The sequence below is a fragment of the Scheffersomyces stipitis genome, chromosome 4, assembly GCF_000209165.1.
Source record: "Scheffersomyces stipitis CBS 6054 chromosome 4, complete sequence".
Lineage (NCBI taxonomy): Eukaryota > Fungi > Ascomycota > Pichiomycetes > Serinales > Debaryomycetaceae > Scheffersomyces > Scheffersomyces stipitis.
Genome location: NC_009044.1, coordinates 207,526 through 224,228, shown reverse-complemented (window position 1 = coordinate 224,228; position 16,703 = coordinate 207,526). Strand labels below are relative to the sequence as shown.

At 42.8% G+C, this 16,703-nt stretch overlaps 7 protein-coding genes across 7 annotated transcripts; 4 read left to right on the top strand and 3 right to left on the bottom strand. All coding sequences in view use genetic code 12, as the record gives it.

Annotated features, from left to right (window-relative positions):
- Positions 1-350: 350 nt before the first annotated feature.
- On the bottom strand, positions 351-1,575 carry PICST_77600 (putative mitochondrial carrier). Its single transcript, XM_001383965.1, has one exon. It carries the CDS (start codon positions 1,513-1,515, stop codon positions 421-423), a length of 1,095 nt encoding a protein of 364 aa, XP_001384002.2. The 5' UTR covers positions 1,516-1,575; the 3' UTR covers positions 351-420.
- Positions 1,576-2,219: 644 nt separating this feature from the next.
- PICST_31214 (predicted protein) lies at positions 2,220-3,779 on the top strand (the record flags this gene model as incomplete). The annotated part of the gene is made up of 3 exons (XM_001384308.1): positions 2,220-2,323; positions 2,458-2,531; positions 2,572-3,779. The coding sequence occupies 3 exons, from the start codon at positions 2,220-2,222 to the stop codon at positions 3,777-3,779; spliced, it is 1,386 nt and encodes a 461-aa protein (XP_001384345.2).
- A 319-nt stretch (positions 3,780-4,098) lies between these two features.
- Positions 4,099-5,404, bottom strand: PICST_83402 (predicted protein; the record flags this gene model as incomplete). The annotated part of the gene is made up of 2 exons (XM_001383964.1): positions 4,794-5,404; positions 4,099-4,733 (listed from the first exon to the last, which is right to left on the bottom strand). Coding segments are annotated over exons 1-2 (1,212 nt in total), but the record flags the coding sequence as incomplete, so codon positions are not given.
- Positions 5,405-6,132: 728 nt separating this feature from the next.
- Positions 6,133-8,667, top strand: PICST_89086 (predicted protein; the record flags this gene model as incomplete). Its single annotated transcript, XM_001384307.1, has 3 exons — positions 6,133-7,485; positions 7,651-8,347; positions 8,441-8,667. The coding sequence occupies 3 exons, from the start codon at positions 6,133-6,135 to the stop codon at positions 8,599-8,601; spliced, it is 2,211 nt and encodes a 736-aa protein (XP_001384344.2).
- Positions 8,668-9,460: 793 nt separating this feature from the next.
- PICST_59158 (predicted protein) lies at positions 9,461-12,523 on the top strand (the record flags this gene model as incomplete). Its single annotated transcript, XM_001384306.1, has 5 exons — positions 9,461-11,234; positions 11,301-11,675; positions 11,724-11,798; positions 11,882-11,899; positions 11,943-12,523. 5 exons carry the CDS (start codon positions 9,461-9,463, stop codon positions 12,521-12,523), a joined length of 2,823 nt encoding a protein of 940 aa, XP_001384343.2.
- Positions 12,524-12,796: 273 nt separating this feature from the next.
- Positions 12,797-13,384, top strand: PICST_59087 (predicted protein; the record flags this gene model as incomplete). The annotated part of the gene is made up of 1 exon (XM_001384305.1): positions 12,797-13,384. The coding sequence occupies one exon, from the start codon at positions 12,797-12,799 to the stop codon at positions 13,382-13,384; it is 588 nt and encodes a 195-aa protein (XP_001384342.1).
- A 452-nt stretch (positions 13,385-13,836) lies between these two features.
- Positions 13,837-15,345, bottom strand: NAF2.1 (DNA-binding proteins Bright/BRCAA1/RBP1; the record flags this gene model as incomplete). The annotated part of the gene is made up of 1 exon (XM_001383963.1): positions 13,837-15,345. The coding sequence occupies one exon, from the start codon at positions 15,343-15,345 to the stop codon at positions 13,837-13,839; it is 1,509 nt and encodes a 502-aa protein (XP_001384000.2).
- Positions 15,346-16,703: the final 1,358 nt, after the last annotated feature.

Here is a 16,703-nt window from a genome sequence, read left to right as displayed (position 1 = left end):
AAACGACTATGATAATATCTTAAGACTTTTCCGGTGCCACCAGGAATGATAATTAAAGTATCGGAAATAGCAGGCCAATTGGGTCTCTGTAACCACATTGAATCTATTAATTTGTTTAGCTCCTTAATGCATTTGTACGTCATTGTATATAGTAGCTTTGTATAGAATTTGTATATTGTCGGCTACTGTTGAAAATACAGTATATGCTTGTGTGCTATGCTTTGTATGTGCAATTGATCTGGGCAACATTCAAGTGTGGAGAATCATGTCCTTACGATTCTGGCGTCCTAGCTATCTATTGTAGAATAGATCTTAGTTCATATATTTACAGTTACGTTCTATTATACTTTCTCTATCAGCCTATATTAGTTATGTCTATCTCTATTTACATGACATCATTCTAGTATACAATGCAAGGGACTATGCGTCCATGACAGCCTCGTTGTTACCGAGAATCTGGTCTAGCTGTTTCAACGATACCTGGTACAACAATAACATGATGGAACTCTGAATTCCGGTCCAGATAAAACGAGGTCCGACACCGGAAAACGCTCCTATTATACCGTCGTGTTTGTAGATGGATGCTAACGCGTTTAACGTCGATGATTTCGACACGAATTTGACAACCGGATTTGATGTCTTGATGGACGAGAACTCAGACAATTCTGCAGTGTTGGTTGCAGTTTGAATTCTCGTCTTGATCACGTCCAACGGCGTCGTCAAGGTTCCAGCCAACCCCCCGGCAGCAGCCCCAGTCAAAAGCTCAAGCGAAACTGGTAAGTCCGGCGACTTGTTGTAGAATATGGCAAGCTGTCTGAACTTCTCGTAGAATGCAAATTGTAGGGCAGAAAAAGGTAAGTCCCGAAACAACGTCTCTTTGTAGCCAAACACAAAAGTAGATGGTCCCTCTTTCTTAGCAATCGACGAGACAGCATTGATCAAGCCCTTGTAGTTGTAGCCGCATTCTTTCGTGAACGGATTATTGAACTTTCCCTGTAGTTGCAACCGGGTCTTCAAGACTTCTGAGGGAACGTAGAAAATCGACGACGCTAAATCCCCAAGAACTCCCGCAACGAAGTACGACATCGTCTCGTTGATACCGTACTCGTTGATAAGTCTACGCTTGGTGTACTCGTATGTTGCAAAAAATGCTGCTGTAGACGGAAACGAGCCTAGAATTGCAGGCGTATAGCCTCCGTACAATCCCCGGAAGAAGCCTTCCTCCTTCAATATCGTCCGGTAGGCCGGTACCATATGTTTATACTTGGGATTATGAGGATATCCCTGTTGCCTAGTTTTTACGGTATCCAAAGAATGCATGGAAGTGTCTCCTACCATTCCACCAAATCCTCCAGCCAACATACAATTCCAGATCGGCAGCGCCAGCTCGGCCACTGGCTCGTTTTCTGGCGATTTATCTGGAGCAGCAGCCGCCGGAAGTTTGTGTTTCGGCCCCGGCTCATGCTGGGGACCAAAGCTCAACGGTATCGTTGAAGTAGTGAAAACTTGTGACATAAATCAGTCTATGACAATTCAAGTGGATGCAAAATGGTCCTCCTTTTTTTTTGAAAAAAATCTAAAATGGCTACTCAGTTCATGAACTTGAAGGTGGCCAACTTGGGGCATAAAAACGGCTGGAAAATGGTATTCGTAAGTTATCTTAGCTGGTGCTACAAGTGGTAGTGGAACCAAGAAACAGTGCTATTGGAGATATCCGAGGAGAAAAACCGCTGGAATTTCAGAGAGACGGCTGCTGACACTAGCGTGTATTTCAGAAAAGAACCAGTCGAAAAGCGAACCGCAAAGAAGTCTATCGGCGCTTATCGGTGTTTTACCAGAAGGATTACTGTCCTCAACCTGGAAACGAAATGTCTGGTTTTCGATTTTCTGGAAGTTTTCTCCGGGCTGCATACAGGAATACATTTGTGTCAAATAGGAACCGTTTCTGATCTTTTAGCTCGTAAAAGAAAGATAGTGCAGACAGTAGAAGGAAGACTGTGAAAAACAGTCAAGATTGGTCGACATAAGCTAAAAAGACGAGTTTAGTGATTTCCATACTTATTTTCCTCAGTTTCTGTTGTATTTATGGGAATTTATTCTGTTGCTTGAGCAAGTCTCGGATGTTACTTCCGGTCAGATGAGGAATTCACGGAGATGGTAAGGAGCCCATGAGTGGGCCAAAATTGGCCCAAAAAGAAAAGAAAATAGAAGAAACTACAATGTCGGATGAGAAGCAATGTTTGAAGGCCAGTTATTTATCTCCTTCTTATATTTTGCTAGGAGATGAATATGATCTTGTTCAGGCATCTCAAAATATATCCGGGTTCAAATTTATAGAAATTCACGTGATCAACCGGAACTAGAAAAGAATATCTGAAAAACTTTTAAACCCCAGAAGTTTCTTTTCCTCCAGGATTTGATTGTAATTGCATTTACCTCCAAAATATGATATGATAGGCAACAGAATATTGAAGAACAGTACACGGATTATACGGCTGCCGATTTCGACTACCTTTCGCCGAACGTACAAGGTTCTAGCTATAGAAACGTCATGTGACGATTCTTGTGTAGCTCTCTTAGACCGATATCTGCCTCTAGAGCCCCCCAAAGTGATTGACCAGATCAAAAAGACATTAGATTCTGCTGATATAGGTGGAATTATGCCTACGGCAGCGTATGATTTCCATCTCTCTACCATAGGAGGTTTGGTAGATGAGCTCTGCAAGAAACATGGAATGAATGCTCGTAATCCACCAGATTTGATATGTGTAACCCGAGGTCCTGGAATGACAGGATCTTTATGTTCGAGCACACAATTTGCCAAAGGGTTATCTGTTGCATGGGATGTACCAATTGTAGGTGTTCACCATATGTTAGGGCATTTGCTTATAGCCCAGCTTCCTAAGACCGAGCAGCCATGGTTGGGTGCTCCTAAGTATCCTTTTCTTAGTTTACTTTGTAGCGGAGGTCACACGATGTTGATATTGCTGAAGTCGATTCAGGAGCACGAGATCATTGTCGAAGTGAATGACATCGCTGTGGGAGATTCTCTTGACAAATGCGCTCGCGAACTTGGGCTTTATGGGAATATGCTCGGACAAGAACTAGAAAAGTATATCAATAATTTCCCTGAGGAACTCAAACAAGAGTTCGACAATGTTGATATAGAAACCAGGGACAACGAGTACAAGTTCAAACTCAAGATGCCATTCAAAGGACCAGGAACTGGACGAGTTCCTAAGAATATCCAGTTTTCGTTTGCTCAGTTTTTGAGTGCTATTCAATCGTACCGGATTCATTATTTAAACAACGAGCAGTTTGACAATAAAACGAAGCAGATGATCGCTTACAAGACACAAGAGACAGTATTTGATCATATAGTGGACCGTATCAACGTAGCATTCCAGAAACACGGCTTGGACAGAAGCGTGTATAGAAACGCCGATGGAAAGTTCGTAGGTATCCAAGACTTCATCTGTTCCGGAGGTGTAGCAGCAAACAGGCGTTTGCGTCAAAAGTTGAGTTCGAATCTTGAGTATAAGGAAGCGTTACGAACCGACCAAGATTTAGCGTTCCATTTCCCGGACTTATCGCTTTGTACGGATAATGCCATCATGATCGGAGTTGCCGGAATCGAAATCTTTGAGAAATTGAGAGTCAAGTCGGACTTGAACATCACTCCTATAAGAAGATGGCCCATGAACCAGTTGCTTGATGTGGATGGCTGGGTAAAGGTGGATGACGCCGAGTTCAACAAAGTGTGCAAGTTTGAAAACTAATATTTGACGGATAGAGCATAGAGGAAAGAGGTATGTAAATAGAATTGTAAATAGTCTGTAGATTATCGTGTACTATATCAGCATTTCTACTGTTTCAGTAAAAGCATAAGTGATAGATTGGAGATTTCAATAGGATTAGCTGAAGTTATAGAATTAACTATAATTCTTTAGTGATAGCATTAGATTATCATTAGAGAACTATTCTATATTGTATTTATAAGTCGTTACATGAATTAATCTATTCTTGAGCACTGGTGTAGTTTGACTCTGAATCACTGGGCACCGGTTCTTGTATAGGTTCTTCTTCCTCATCATACAAGTCTTCCTGAGGAATCGTGTCTTCCTCTTCGTCACGATGGCCCAAGAATGACTCTGTGATATTAAATGTCAGGATGAGTCCCTCCCAGGTAGCATAGTCTAGGTTAGCGATATGGTGGTTAGTTTCCACGTCCTTTCCTCGAAGAGATACTTCCTCCATTTCTTCTACAGTAGGAATCTTGACCATAGGAACCAGATCAGGGCCCTGATACACCTTCAACTTACCGTCACGTACAAGAAAGCTGATGAAAAACAAGTTTTCTACCGACTGGGCAAACGAGTTGGGATTGATGAAAAACTTGACAAAGTTCACTCCTTCATCCAAATCCATTTCCTGCAAAGTGCTGAAGATACTTCTGATAATATGGGCAGTACTTTTCTCTTCGTCAGTCTCAAGCTCGCTACTCTGGACATGTTTGGCCGTAGTAGCAGCCGCTCCCAGTTGCGTGTCATCTATATTGCGGTTTCTTGCTACCGCCTTCTTTCTTTCACTAGCCAAGGGCCCGTTTAAGAAGTCTATCAGCACAGCCCTTCGACTCACCTGATGGTATAATATACCCAAACGGATCCAATTCGTGCGATTGAACATTTCTTCGCCTGTAGTGATGTTTTCGTCCTCATCATCGTCATTTTCGTCTACATCGATGTCATTCTCGGTTTCACAGTCTGTATCTACAGCTACAGCCACAGAACTACGAGAGCCTACGTCTCCGCTAGCAAAACGTCGCAAACGTGACATGAACAGACGCGTTTCGAGAGCTATTCCAGCATCATTGAACTTCAAGTTTCGGGCGTTGGTTGCTGCAAAATCAGCCGTTTCTTTGAACGCTTCTGAGTCGGTCAAGTGGATCCGTGTGTCACGATTTCTTTCCTGTTGAACATTGGTGTAGACCGACCGCAAATCATTAAGATGATCCAAGACGATATTCGAGGCTTCACCCTTGTTAGCCTCGGAGAGATTGGCTCGAAGTTTGGCTCGAAGACGGTCGTAGTTGTGGAGATGCTGTTCTCGCAGAAGCTTGGTCATCTTCCGGGAGCCCAGGGGAGAGCTGTGGTCAGAAATGAAGCGAGGACTGTGGGCGGTGCTACTGTCAAAGCTGTTGCCACTGGTATCATGGCTGTTGACTTGGCTGTGGTATATGTTGTCAGAATTGGAATTAGAAATTGAGTTTGAACTTGCTACAGAATTGGAATCTTCGTACGAATCGTTATAATCTTCCAGATATCGATCGCTGGCAGACTGGGGCCGGTCAGACAGGACAAAGGCAGGCATATGTATACTTATAGAGGAATCTGGACCGAGTCTACGGATCTGACAGAATGGAGAAGTGGAAAACACACAATCTTTAAATCTCCCAAATATGCACAAAAATGTATGCATGAATGGCTGAAAATAGCGAAAAAATGTAGAGATTTGTTCGCGTTGCTCTCAGTTGGGTGCAAATAGTTCCAGAAGAAATGGGCCAATAGAAACAAGTAATTATACCAGCCTCTGCTCTTCGCTCCGAGGTTGCGATAGTATGGAGATTATGGGACGACGAAAAGTCAAGCAAAATAGAAGATTCAGTATGTGTTTGGCATGGCAAGATAACTCTACTTAACTGTGAACTAAGCGTGGATTCGCTCAGAACCGAGAACTCTTTGTTTGAGGAATACGGCTCAATTTTCACAACTATCTCTGCTAATTGTTTTGTAACAAACATAGGTTGCCCACTACTTCTCCAATGTATTATATAAGGACTTAGAAATACTCAAAATGTTCAGCTCGTATACTGTCTCTCTCTCCCTTCACCTGTCCCAGAACTGACTCTCCAAGGAAATGCAAGACGCGCATCTCGCAGCCATTTTTTCTGAATAATGTATGCAACCGTAAACCGGTAGGCGAAAATCACGACTCATAAATCAGTGCCAAATTCCTTCGAGCAAGAACCAGCATTTGGTAGCTCTAGCTTATTCTCCTTATCCTCCGTGTGCACATCATTACATTTCATACCTTGGTAATCATTTTCTGCTATCCAAATTGACCGGTAATACCATGCCTATTCAACGTCTCTCAGAGTCTGTGATCAATAGGATCGCAGCTGGGGAAATCATCATCCAACCAGTCAACGCTTTGAAGGAAATGCTAGAAAACTCCATTGACGCCGGAGCTTCTTCTATAGATATTGTTGTCAAAGACGGCGGCACCAAATTGCTCCAAATCGCTGACAACGGCCATGGTATTGCCAAAGAAGACCTACCGTTGCTCTGCGAACGTTTCGCAACTTCGAAGTTGTCCAGGTTTGAGGACCTAGAATCGATCCAGACGTACGGATTTCGTGGGGAGGCACTTGCTTCCATTTCCCATATTGCTCGGTTATCTGTTGTGACGAAAACAGCCACTTCTGCTGTCGCATACAAAGCGTTTTATGCGAATGGCAAACTTTCAGGACAGAACTTCAAGTCTTCTGCCAACACAGAGCCCAAGCCCGTTGCCGGTAAGGTCGGAACCCAAATCACAGTAGAAGACCTTTTCTATAATCTCCCACAACGTCTTAAGGGTCTCAAGTCGAAAAGTGACGAATTTTCACGCATTCTAGACGTAATTGGCAGATACGCTATCCATTGCAAGGATGTAGGTTTTAGTTGTAAGAAACACGGAGAACCTTACCAAATTCTTCTGACGCGTGCCCAGTTACCTATCAAAGAAAGAATACGAACGATATTTGGCAATTCAATCGCTACTGACATCTTGGAAGTAGATTTGGATACGAATATTGAAAAGGAATATGGCACAGACAATCTGAAGTACGGCTTGATTTCAGTCACGGGTGCAATTACAAACTCCAACTACAACAATAAGAAACGGATTCCACCAGTTTTCTTCATCAATAATAGACTTGTGGCGTGTGAACCGTTGAAACGAGCAGTTTCTGGAGTATATCAATTCTTCTTACCCAAAGGCTCGTACCCGTTTATCTACTTGAGTTTGCAAATTGATGCCCAGAATGTCGATGTAAATATTCACCCTACGAAGCGAGAGGTGAGGTTTTTACATGAAGAGGAGATCATAGAGTTGATTGTAGATAAGGTCCATTTGATACTTTCTAGCGTAGACACCTCACGAAAGTTCAAGACCCAGACCATTCTTTCTAATACCGGCACAGCCAAAAGACCCATTGATGAGTTTTCGGCTCTATCAACACAATCACAGAAGAAATATCGACAGGAGAATAAACTCGTGCGAGTGGATAGGCAGCAAACCAAGCTATCGGCGTTCATTGCAGGGCAGTCGGAGACAAGTTACAAAGAGAGTATTCTCAAAGAAACAAAGAGAAAAGAAGACAAATCCAACGAGCAGATAGTGGAAGAATTGGAAGAACTGGATAAAGAAGTTGATGAAGCAGAAGTTCTTGCAGAAGAAGAAGAAGAAGAAGAAGAAGGCGAAGGCGAAGAGGAGAAAGAAAATGAAGATGACGAAGACGGCGACAAAGATTTACAACACAACCATGACGGCGAATTCGTCGTAGATACCGTTACAACAGGAACCATAGATGAACACAGTAAAACCAAGGATACAGAGACCACAAATACGTCAGACATCGACACAAAGGTCACCACCAACTCCAGAAGAAGAGTGAGGGTCTCTTTGGATAGTATTATTGAATTGAGGAAACAAGTTAATGAGGAAGTCCACAGACCACTCACCGACATATTGAATAATGCCGTTTATGTTGGCATAGTAGACGAAGAGAAACGGTTATGTTGTTTCCAATACGACGTCAAATTGTATCTCTGCGACTACGCTTCACTTCTTCATGAGTTCTACTATCAAGTGGCACTTTATGAATTCTGCAACTACGGAGAAATCCTTCTATCTGAGAGCATACCGTTGGAGGACATTCTTTCACCACTCTATGCAGAAGAAAGAGAGAAGACACTTATAGACAAAGATACCATCATCGACACCATATGGGCCATGAGGAATATGTTTGCCGAATACTTCAGAATTGGATTTGTAGAGAACTCCAAGGGAACAAAGTGTTTACAATCATTGCCAATGTTGGTTAAAGACGTCAAACCTGCATACCCTAAGTTACCGTACTTTATCTACAGATTGGGGAACCGCATTAACTACAATGATGAGAAGGAGTGTCTTGGAGGCATCATGAGACAGATTTCACTTCTTTACGTGCCTGAGCCTATTTTTAGTGGTTCTAGTGATCCACCTAGTGATCCATCTAGTGATCCATCTAAAGCAGATACAGAGTGTGGGGAAGATCCACCTACCACTTCTGATAATTCTATCGTCAGCAAAGTTGGATCCGCGGATAGTTCTACAGTTGATTCTACTACTTCTACAGCTAGTTCTAGCAGCGAGGCTCGACAATGGCTCGACCACACTTTGGAAGACGTTTTGTTTCCGCAGATCAAGACTCGGTTTCTTGCACCCAGCCAGCTAATGAAGGATGTGGTCCAGATTGCCGATCTTCCTGGGTTGTACCGAGTATTTGAACGGTGCTGAATTCATAGAACAACAAAATAGGCAACTGCTATGTACATTGTATAGAAGTAGAACCGATAATTACCTAAACAGGAGATTTAGTAGGAACACAAGCCATGTGAAAAATGGCTGTGAAAAATTGACAGGTGATCGCGACATTTTTGTACCAGCGAACCTCGCTTAGCACGAAATAGCGACATTTTTACAGGCACTATCAGGGCCAATGTGGAGATGGGGAGAGCTGAATTGGGGCGGAGATTTGAGGATTCCACCTCATTTTTGATCTGAGCCAGGGTGTATACTTTTGCTGATACACTTGAGTGTGTCAATCTGTAGACTTTGTCATTCGTGTGTTCTTGCACTTTTTCTCGCTCTCCGGTGGTGTTTCCCGTTTCTATTTTTCACGGTGTCGCTGAAACTTTTCACTTTCACTTTTTCACTCTTTCACAGCGAGGCCCCGCAATCTGTGCGACTAAATAGCGACAGCTACCGACAAACTGCTGATTGTAAAAGATTGTAGAATCTTTTCTTTCTGTATCTGATTTCGAGATTAAGGGAGCCGAAGACTGTTATCGTTGGACACGATCAGAATCGTTGATCTTGAAACTTCCATATAGAATTCACATTGTCGTGTTGGAGTTCTCAGATTTCAGACTCAGACTTGAATTTTTCAGTGCAAGATTTAGAATTTCAGAATTCAGAATCATACAACATTTCATAACCGGTTCACAGACATTTCTACACAAGCAATCGTAAACATTACAAACTTCCAAACGTTGAAGACTTTCCATTACATTGAAGACTTTGATCAATTTCGCAATTGCATAAATTTCATAATTCCAATTTCTAAAAATCTTCACTTCTGATTCAGTCTTCCACAATGTTCATTGAAAACTCCATCAACGATAAGTATCTCCACACACTCAACTTGGGAGCATTCCCATTGAATGTTTTGGAATTCCAGGAATCGCAGGATTTCTTTCAGCAGCTCATTTTCATTGATTACCAACTTCAACTTCTCATCCAGAATGAGTTCAATCGTAATGAATTTATCACAGCCAAGCTGTTGGAGCTCCAAGGCAAAACGTCGCCCAAGGAGAAGTTGGTTCTGCTTATCAACTATGTTCACTCCATCACACTAAACTACAACAACTCCACCAACTCTTACGATGAGAAGTTGTACTACTCCATCATTATGGCTCATTTGTATTACTTGAACTCGCAAGTAACAGAAATGCAGCAGATGTTGAGATCAGTACCGGTTGCTATCAAGTTTCAACCCAGCGAATCGCAGACAAAAGAGCAGAACGACTTTATCCACTACTTAAGTTGTAGATACCACGTTTTGATGGGTTTCACTTCTGCTAAAAACGCTTACCAGATCTGGCTCGAGTACTTGTACCAGTTCGAGGTGCGATTCACGAAGTCTGAAATCGCAGCCCAGTATTGGCTTGACTTGATGTTTGTCAGATTAGGAAACCGTTTAACCGATAATGGAATAGCTCAGCTCTCTTTCCAAGGTTTGAAGCTGCACAAGTTCTTTGATAATAAGCTAGCTGTGATTCGTTTCGGCTCTTTTTTGTTGAGGCCAGAAGGAAGATTGGTTAACAGCAGCTTCAAGACTGAGTTTGCAAGCTTTTTGGCCCAAGACTTGGAGGCAAGACTTGGCAACCAGACCTCTTTTCCTGATGCTTCTAACTCAAACGACGAGTTGGACAACTACGTAGACAACTTGTACCAGTCACTCAGCTATCTTCCTAACCATAAATCGCTCTTAAAACCGTCTTCGTCTAGGAAGTTTTTGATAAACTCGACTGCAAAGTCGTACCAAAGTCAAATTATCCTTGCTAATTATATCTTCACTTTGATTGAGCTTAAGGAGTACGACGAAGCATTTGCTGCGTTCAAGACTTACATCAACTACTTAGAAAAGGAGCAGGAACAGCTTGGAGGACTCATAGAAAATATCATGCTAGTTATAGACCTCTATGCTACATGTATCATCAGCTTCAATCCGTTGAACTCGTTTGCAAACAAGTCTGCCGAGTCGAGATTCAAGTACACTACTCCTAGTACTGTTCTGGCTCATTTACTGAAGTTTATAGGTCAGTTGCATTCGTACTTGAACAAGTTGTCAGCATTCGTGGACATGAGCTTTGATGTCAGCGATGACGACAAGAATATGCCATTGTCGTTCTTGTATCGCAAGTACAACATCAACATCTTGCAAACAGATAAGTCGCAATTCATCCAGTTAGTCTCCAAAGCATGGTATGCCATTGGTAACTACTACTACAACTTGTCAGTGTACAACTCGGCCAACGAAGAAGCACTTAAGGTCAACACCGAGAACGTTTTGAGTAACTACAAGAACAGTTTGATTGTCAACTCTACCGGAAGCGAACTTTATTTATTTAGCTATGCCTTGGCTCTTTCCAACTCTAATCAGTTGCAAGCTTCAGCCAAGTTGTGCAAATTCATTCTCAAAAAGTATCCGGAATCGTTCAAGACATGGAACTTATTGGTCCTTCTTCTCTCTGCATTTGAAGCCAATGATCCGGCTGCTGAGATGCCTGCTGTTCCTGAAAGATTACAAAGTGCTCCTTCACCAGAAGCGGACGGCACTGCAGCTGATCCCAGCTCCAATGGGTTTAGTTTTCAACATAATACTATCGTGGAAGGCAACGAAGACAACAATGAAGACACCATTGGTGACGAAGCGAGTGAGCATTCGATCCAGGTGAAGAAACGATCATTGACTGAACCTGAGAAGTTTGTCAATAACGCGTTAAACATTGCAGGCTTGTATGTCTTAAAATTCAAGCAGAAGGACATCAAATTATCGCCAGAGATCAAATATGAGATCTTGCAGTTGAAGTTGACCCAGTTGGCAGTCTGGGAACAGATCCACGGAGTCAGCTACATCCTAGAGTATCTTACTGAGGTGTTTGTGTTGTATCATGAGCTCTTCGAAGTAGAATTAGAAGGTGGAGACTTCTCCAACGGCCACTCCAATGGAAGGGCAACTACTGGTAACAAATGGTCTCATAGACCTAGCGTAATGGACTCGTCGCCCGCTGCTGCTGCTAAAGAAGGTGCCACGGCAATTCCAAAAGTTATGATCAACGATTCTACACCTGCAGCTGTCAGCTCCAGCACTAAAGACAGACTCTTGAACGTGGATAGAATCAAGAGAATCTCGCGACTCGTACCTAGCAGTAGCAGTGATCAGAATGGGTCTGCTGAAGTTAAGGGAACAGATGAAAAAAGTAGAAAGCGACTTTCTGTAGATCCTCGCAAGAACGGCAACGCCATGATGGTGGCTATCACCAGAAGCGCATCGAATGCCTCGAGGACCCCAGCCTCTAGCACTACGTCTAGCTCTGTCAAGTCCAACCACTTGGAACGTAGAATACTCCAGGACCTTTGGTTGTGGACTGCTCGTATCTACTTAAAAATTGGTCTTCTTGAAGATTGTGAGCAGTGCATTGTAGAAGCTGAGACCATCTACCAACCCAACAACAAGACATTTACGACGTTGGGTTATCTTACTTCTAAGAACAGAAAGTTCTTAGCCTTGCAAGAATTCGAGCGTTCGTTGGAAAACTTCGAAAAGGACGACCCTTACAATCGTATCGACTACGGCTACTCGTTACTTGGTCTCTGTAAATTGTTTTTGATTGACGACGAAAAAGACAACTCACTATTCATCTCGGCTACCGACGTCAACGCTGGTATTATCAGAATGAAGAACTTGTTGGAGAAATTCAGCTTGAGCTGGCCGTACGGACAGAACAGCCCTGAGGTCTGGCACTACTTGCTGAAGATCTACGAGATTGTTGATGACAAGACTTTGTTGACCAAGAGCTTGTGGAAGTGTGTTGAGTTAGAGGACTACAGACCAGTTCGGAGTTTTGCTGTGTGTAATGATTTCAACTACTGATAATGTTGAATGCTCTAAAAGACAAATAGAGTAGTAAAATATGAATACTACGTTAATGCAAAAGTATAATATATAACAAAGGAAGGCTGATATAAAAGTGTAGTACTGACAGTAGAGCTGAATTGCATGTCTGAAATGTTGTACCACTCTATTATAGCATCGCAATTCGAGATTTTCACGTGACGCAATAGAGACATTTTCAAATACACTTCCTCGTTGAATAGGAATGAAAACTCTTCTTTTTCTAACTGAACAACAACTACAATCATCATAATGACAGAGGTTGTCGCCAGAGAAGTGTACTACTGTGGGGTTTGCAGTTTCCCTCCCGAATACTGCGAGTTTGGCGTTTCTTTGAAGCGTTGCAAAGATTGGCTTCAGGACAACAACCAAGAGCTTTTTGACAAGATTTACTCCGACGATGCATTAGCCACGCAGACATCGACTTTGTCGATTGAAAGACAGGAAAAGATTTCTCAAGAGCTTGCGAAGAAACAGTTGAAGGAGGAGGCCAAACAGGAGCGTGAATTGCAAAAGAAGCTTGCATCTAAGGTACTCATCAAAAGAATTGAGAGAAACAGAAGAAAGCACATCATTTCCATTTCGGGATTGGAGGTATTCAATATCGACATGAAGAAGTTGGCAAAGACTTTTGCCTCAAAATTTGCTACAGGTGCCAGTGTCACTAAGACAGCAGACAAGAAAGAAGAAATCTTGGTACAGGGAGACGTTTCAGACGAGGCTAAAGAGTATATTGAAAAGTTGTTAGAGGAACAGGGTTTGAACGGAGTCGAGGTTGAGCAGGTTGACGAAAAGAAGAAGAAGAAGGCTACTGCTCCAGGTGCTACACCAGCAGCATAGAAACAATTGTAAGTGTAAACTAAATCAAGAAATAGTACCATAATAGTAAATAGTTAAGGCTAGTACAGCAAGGAATATATCTGCAAAAAGAGTGTTAGATGAGAATGCACTAGATAGAAAATCAACTGCACAATCAAATTCTATTTATTCAACAAGACCACGAGTACAGTGTGTAAGTTCAACAATTTCACACAGATGAGTAGTGTAGGATAGTTCAGTACTTGCCATAGTTTTACCGCATAGTTTTCAATCTGACTGAAACAAAGTATACGCCGCAAGAGTATATATGGTCTGTTTGTACAATCTCTCTCCATTCTTCTATCAATATATATATTCAAATACAACATACATATGTTACACTAAACGTGGTCGATATACCCCAGACCGCGAATAATATACAATGAAAGAATAGTGATACAATGGTCATAAGTTCTTCGTGATGGTTTGTCTAGCTACGAGAGTAGCTTCAGGATGCTGGGCACCTTATCCTCGGTAGCGTCATTGTTGGAGTTGTCGCTACTGGAAGTGGTTAACGATTTGATGGAAGGGAGTCTGATAGCCTCATCTCTCCTACCACTGATAGTAAGATTGGAGAACGACGAAGTAGGCTGGTCACTGGGCGAATGGCCCTGGATCATGTCGTTGGTTAGAACAGGCGACTTATCCGCATACTGAGCCAATCGCTCGGCTGCCTTGAGATCAGTGTAGCTGGTACTCTTAGCAGAAATAGGTGGAAGTGCTATTTCCTCCTTGCCACGAGGCAGAACCTCAGCATAGGTTCTACCACTCATGGCATTGGGAATCAGGGCCATAGGCATAGCTCCAGAGGGAATCAGGACAGGCCCAGAAGCCATTTGAGTTGGCATCTGAGACGGTACAGGTTCAGTAACTAGATGTGTCGGTATAGGTTGATGCTGAGGTTGTGGAGGAGCCTGGACTAACTGGATTGGAATAGCCTGAGGCTGTGCCCCAAGAGGAGCTGTTGTATATACTACACCACCGTTAGCTAGAATTGGCTGTAATGTCACCAATGGTCCATACGGAGATTGTATTACAGTAGCTGTCTGTGGAGCTCCAGGTGGAGGAGCGGCTCCCGGAGGAAGTTGTTGAACAATGGAGTACAGCTGCTGGAGCGGACCAGTGGAATATACTTGCTGAAGCTGTTGTGGATGTGTCGGAAGCTGGTGCGTGGTAACTTGGAGAGTTGGAGGAGAGTTGTTGGTAGACTTGAGTAGGATATCTGACGGAGAATTTGTATTAGTATTCTGGTCCAGCAGAGAGTCTTTGTCCTTTTTAAGAGGCTGGTCTAGCTTATCTTGGCGCAAGTTCTGGTTATACTGGGCCATTCTCAAGGCATTTCTACCGGTTGAATCGAGATTCAAATAGGCGCAATGGAGTTTTCCCTTGAGGCAGTTGAGACAGGCTGGCAAAGTCTCGTCACACTTGATTCTACGCTTTTTGCAAGTTCCACAGCCTAAGTGGGAGTTTCTGTGTTTTCTACGAGAATTCTTCTTTCGTTTCTTCTTACCGATCAGACCGTTGCCAGTACCGTCTTTGGACACACCTATGTCTTGAATCAGAGGAAGTTGGTCCACCATCTGTGGATAGGCTCCGCCAGTTAGTGGAGGCAATGTGGGAAGCGCACGCGGAAGTTGTGATTGCATCATATAGTAGTTGTGGTTAATGTTGTGGTTGATATCAGAGTTAGGCCCGATATTAGGATTATTTATGTTAGGGTTGGTATTGAAATTTTGATTATTAGGGTTTATGTTAGTATTGATAATATTGGGGTTAGTATGGTAAGTGTTGGGATTGAGAGTATTGTTGTTAGGATTGATATTTGGGTTGTTAGGATTATCAGGATTGATATTTTCACTGGAATAATTATTATTATTGGTGCTGTATTCGTTGTGTTTGTTGGGAGGTTCGGGATTCTTCAACGCTGAATCAAATATGTCCATATTTGTTGAAAAGAAGCGGACTTGTGTCGGAGAACATCAAGGGGTCGTGCTGATCTGCGCTGCTTGAAGCGGAAATGCTGCTGGTTCGCAGCTAGCGGATCTTGTGTTCTAGGATGTTAACAGCTGCTGTGTTAACACGAGAATCAAGTTACGGAATTTAGAAGGCTTAAGATACCTTGGAAATTCCTCAATGTCTGAAGTGAAGTTTGGAAACGTAAACTCAAAAACAGCTTGAAATACTAACAAGAAGCTTCAAAGTAGGAGAATCTGCACCTATTATTGTTTGCAAAGCTCTTTTGCAAAAGAAATTCGAACTTGAAAACTTGTTCGATGTAATTGTTTCAGCAGATTATTCTGTAATTCTAATGGAAGAATTCTTTGGAAATTTAGTTTTCGTATCAGGTATGTGATGGAATACTACTTAGTGCTTATTAGTCTAAGCGAATAGATATGACAGAACTTTAGTAGATGAGCCGGGTCAAATTACTTTAACGACTTAAACGGTTTCAGGTGATACGATTATTCAAAAAATTATCGATGATATAGCGATGACGTAATGCTCGAGCGAAATCTTCGATTTTTATCTAACCGTCTTCAATAGCTTAAAGTCTGTTTTGTCTTCAAGGACGAGGAGTGATTCACAGATCTGATCTCGGAAAGACGTTAGTTGCGCTGGTTGCGTTAATTGCGTGTTACTGCTATCCAAGTGACTGTCTAAAGTTACTATACGACCGCTATGTCTGCGATGGAGTATTGCTTTGGGGTATGGCTCTGGTGGAATTATGAAGTGTCTTTCCCACGTTAGAAACCTTGTCTGGTAAGAAAGTACAAAAGGCGTGGATAAAGGGTGAATCTATATTTTACACTCGTCTGCCGGGTGTCCTCTTATGTTCTGCTTGTCTGTGGAAACGGGTTCTACGAGTTGTTCAGCTTTCGGGCAGGCCGTGCTAGGATACTTGCTCTGTATGGAAGGTTGGAGTCGCCACCACAAGAATTTGGCTCTGGCTGACTTCGACTCTTACTTCAGGTCTGTCCGCACAATCAGATTACAGATTGTGTCTGGCGAGCTCGTCAGTGTAGGAACCCCCGGTAATGGGCAGTGGTGTCAGCGTGGAGGTGGTGTACCCTTGCGCTTGTTGTGAAGTCGGATATGGGAGTGGCCGTCCAGTTATTTTTTGTAGCTGTCCGACCTATGACGTTTATCTGTAATGACTGCTGTTCTGTTAGTGCAGCTTGGGGTCCATCGGTAGGTGGGGGCCCCTCGATAATTTGTCTGTCTGACTGGTGTGGGATAAACGGCTCGGCGCAGGGCGAAGCGTGAAGAATGTCTGATGGTCAATACTGGAGAAGTGAATTTG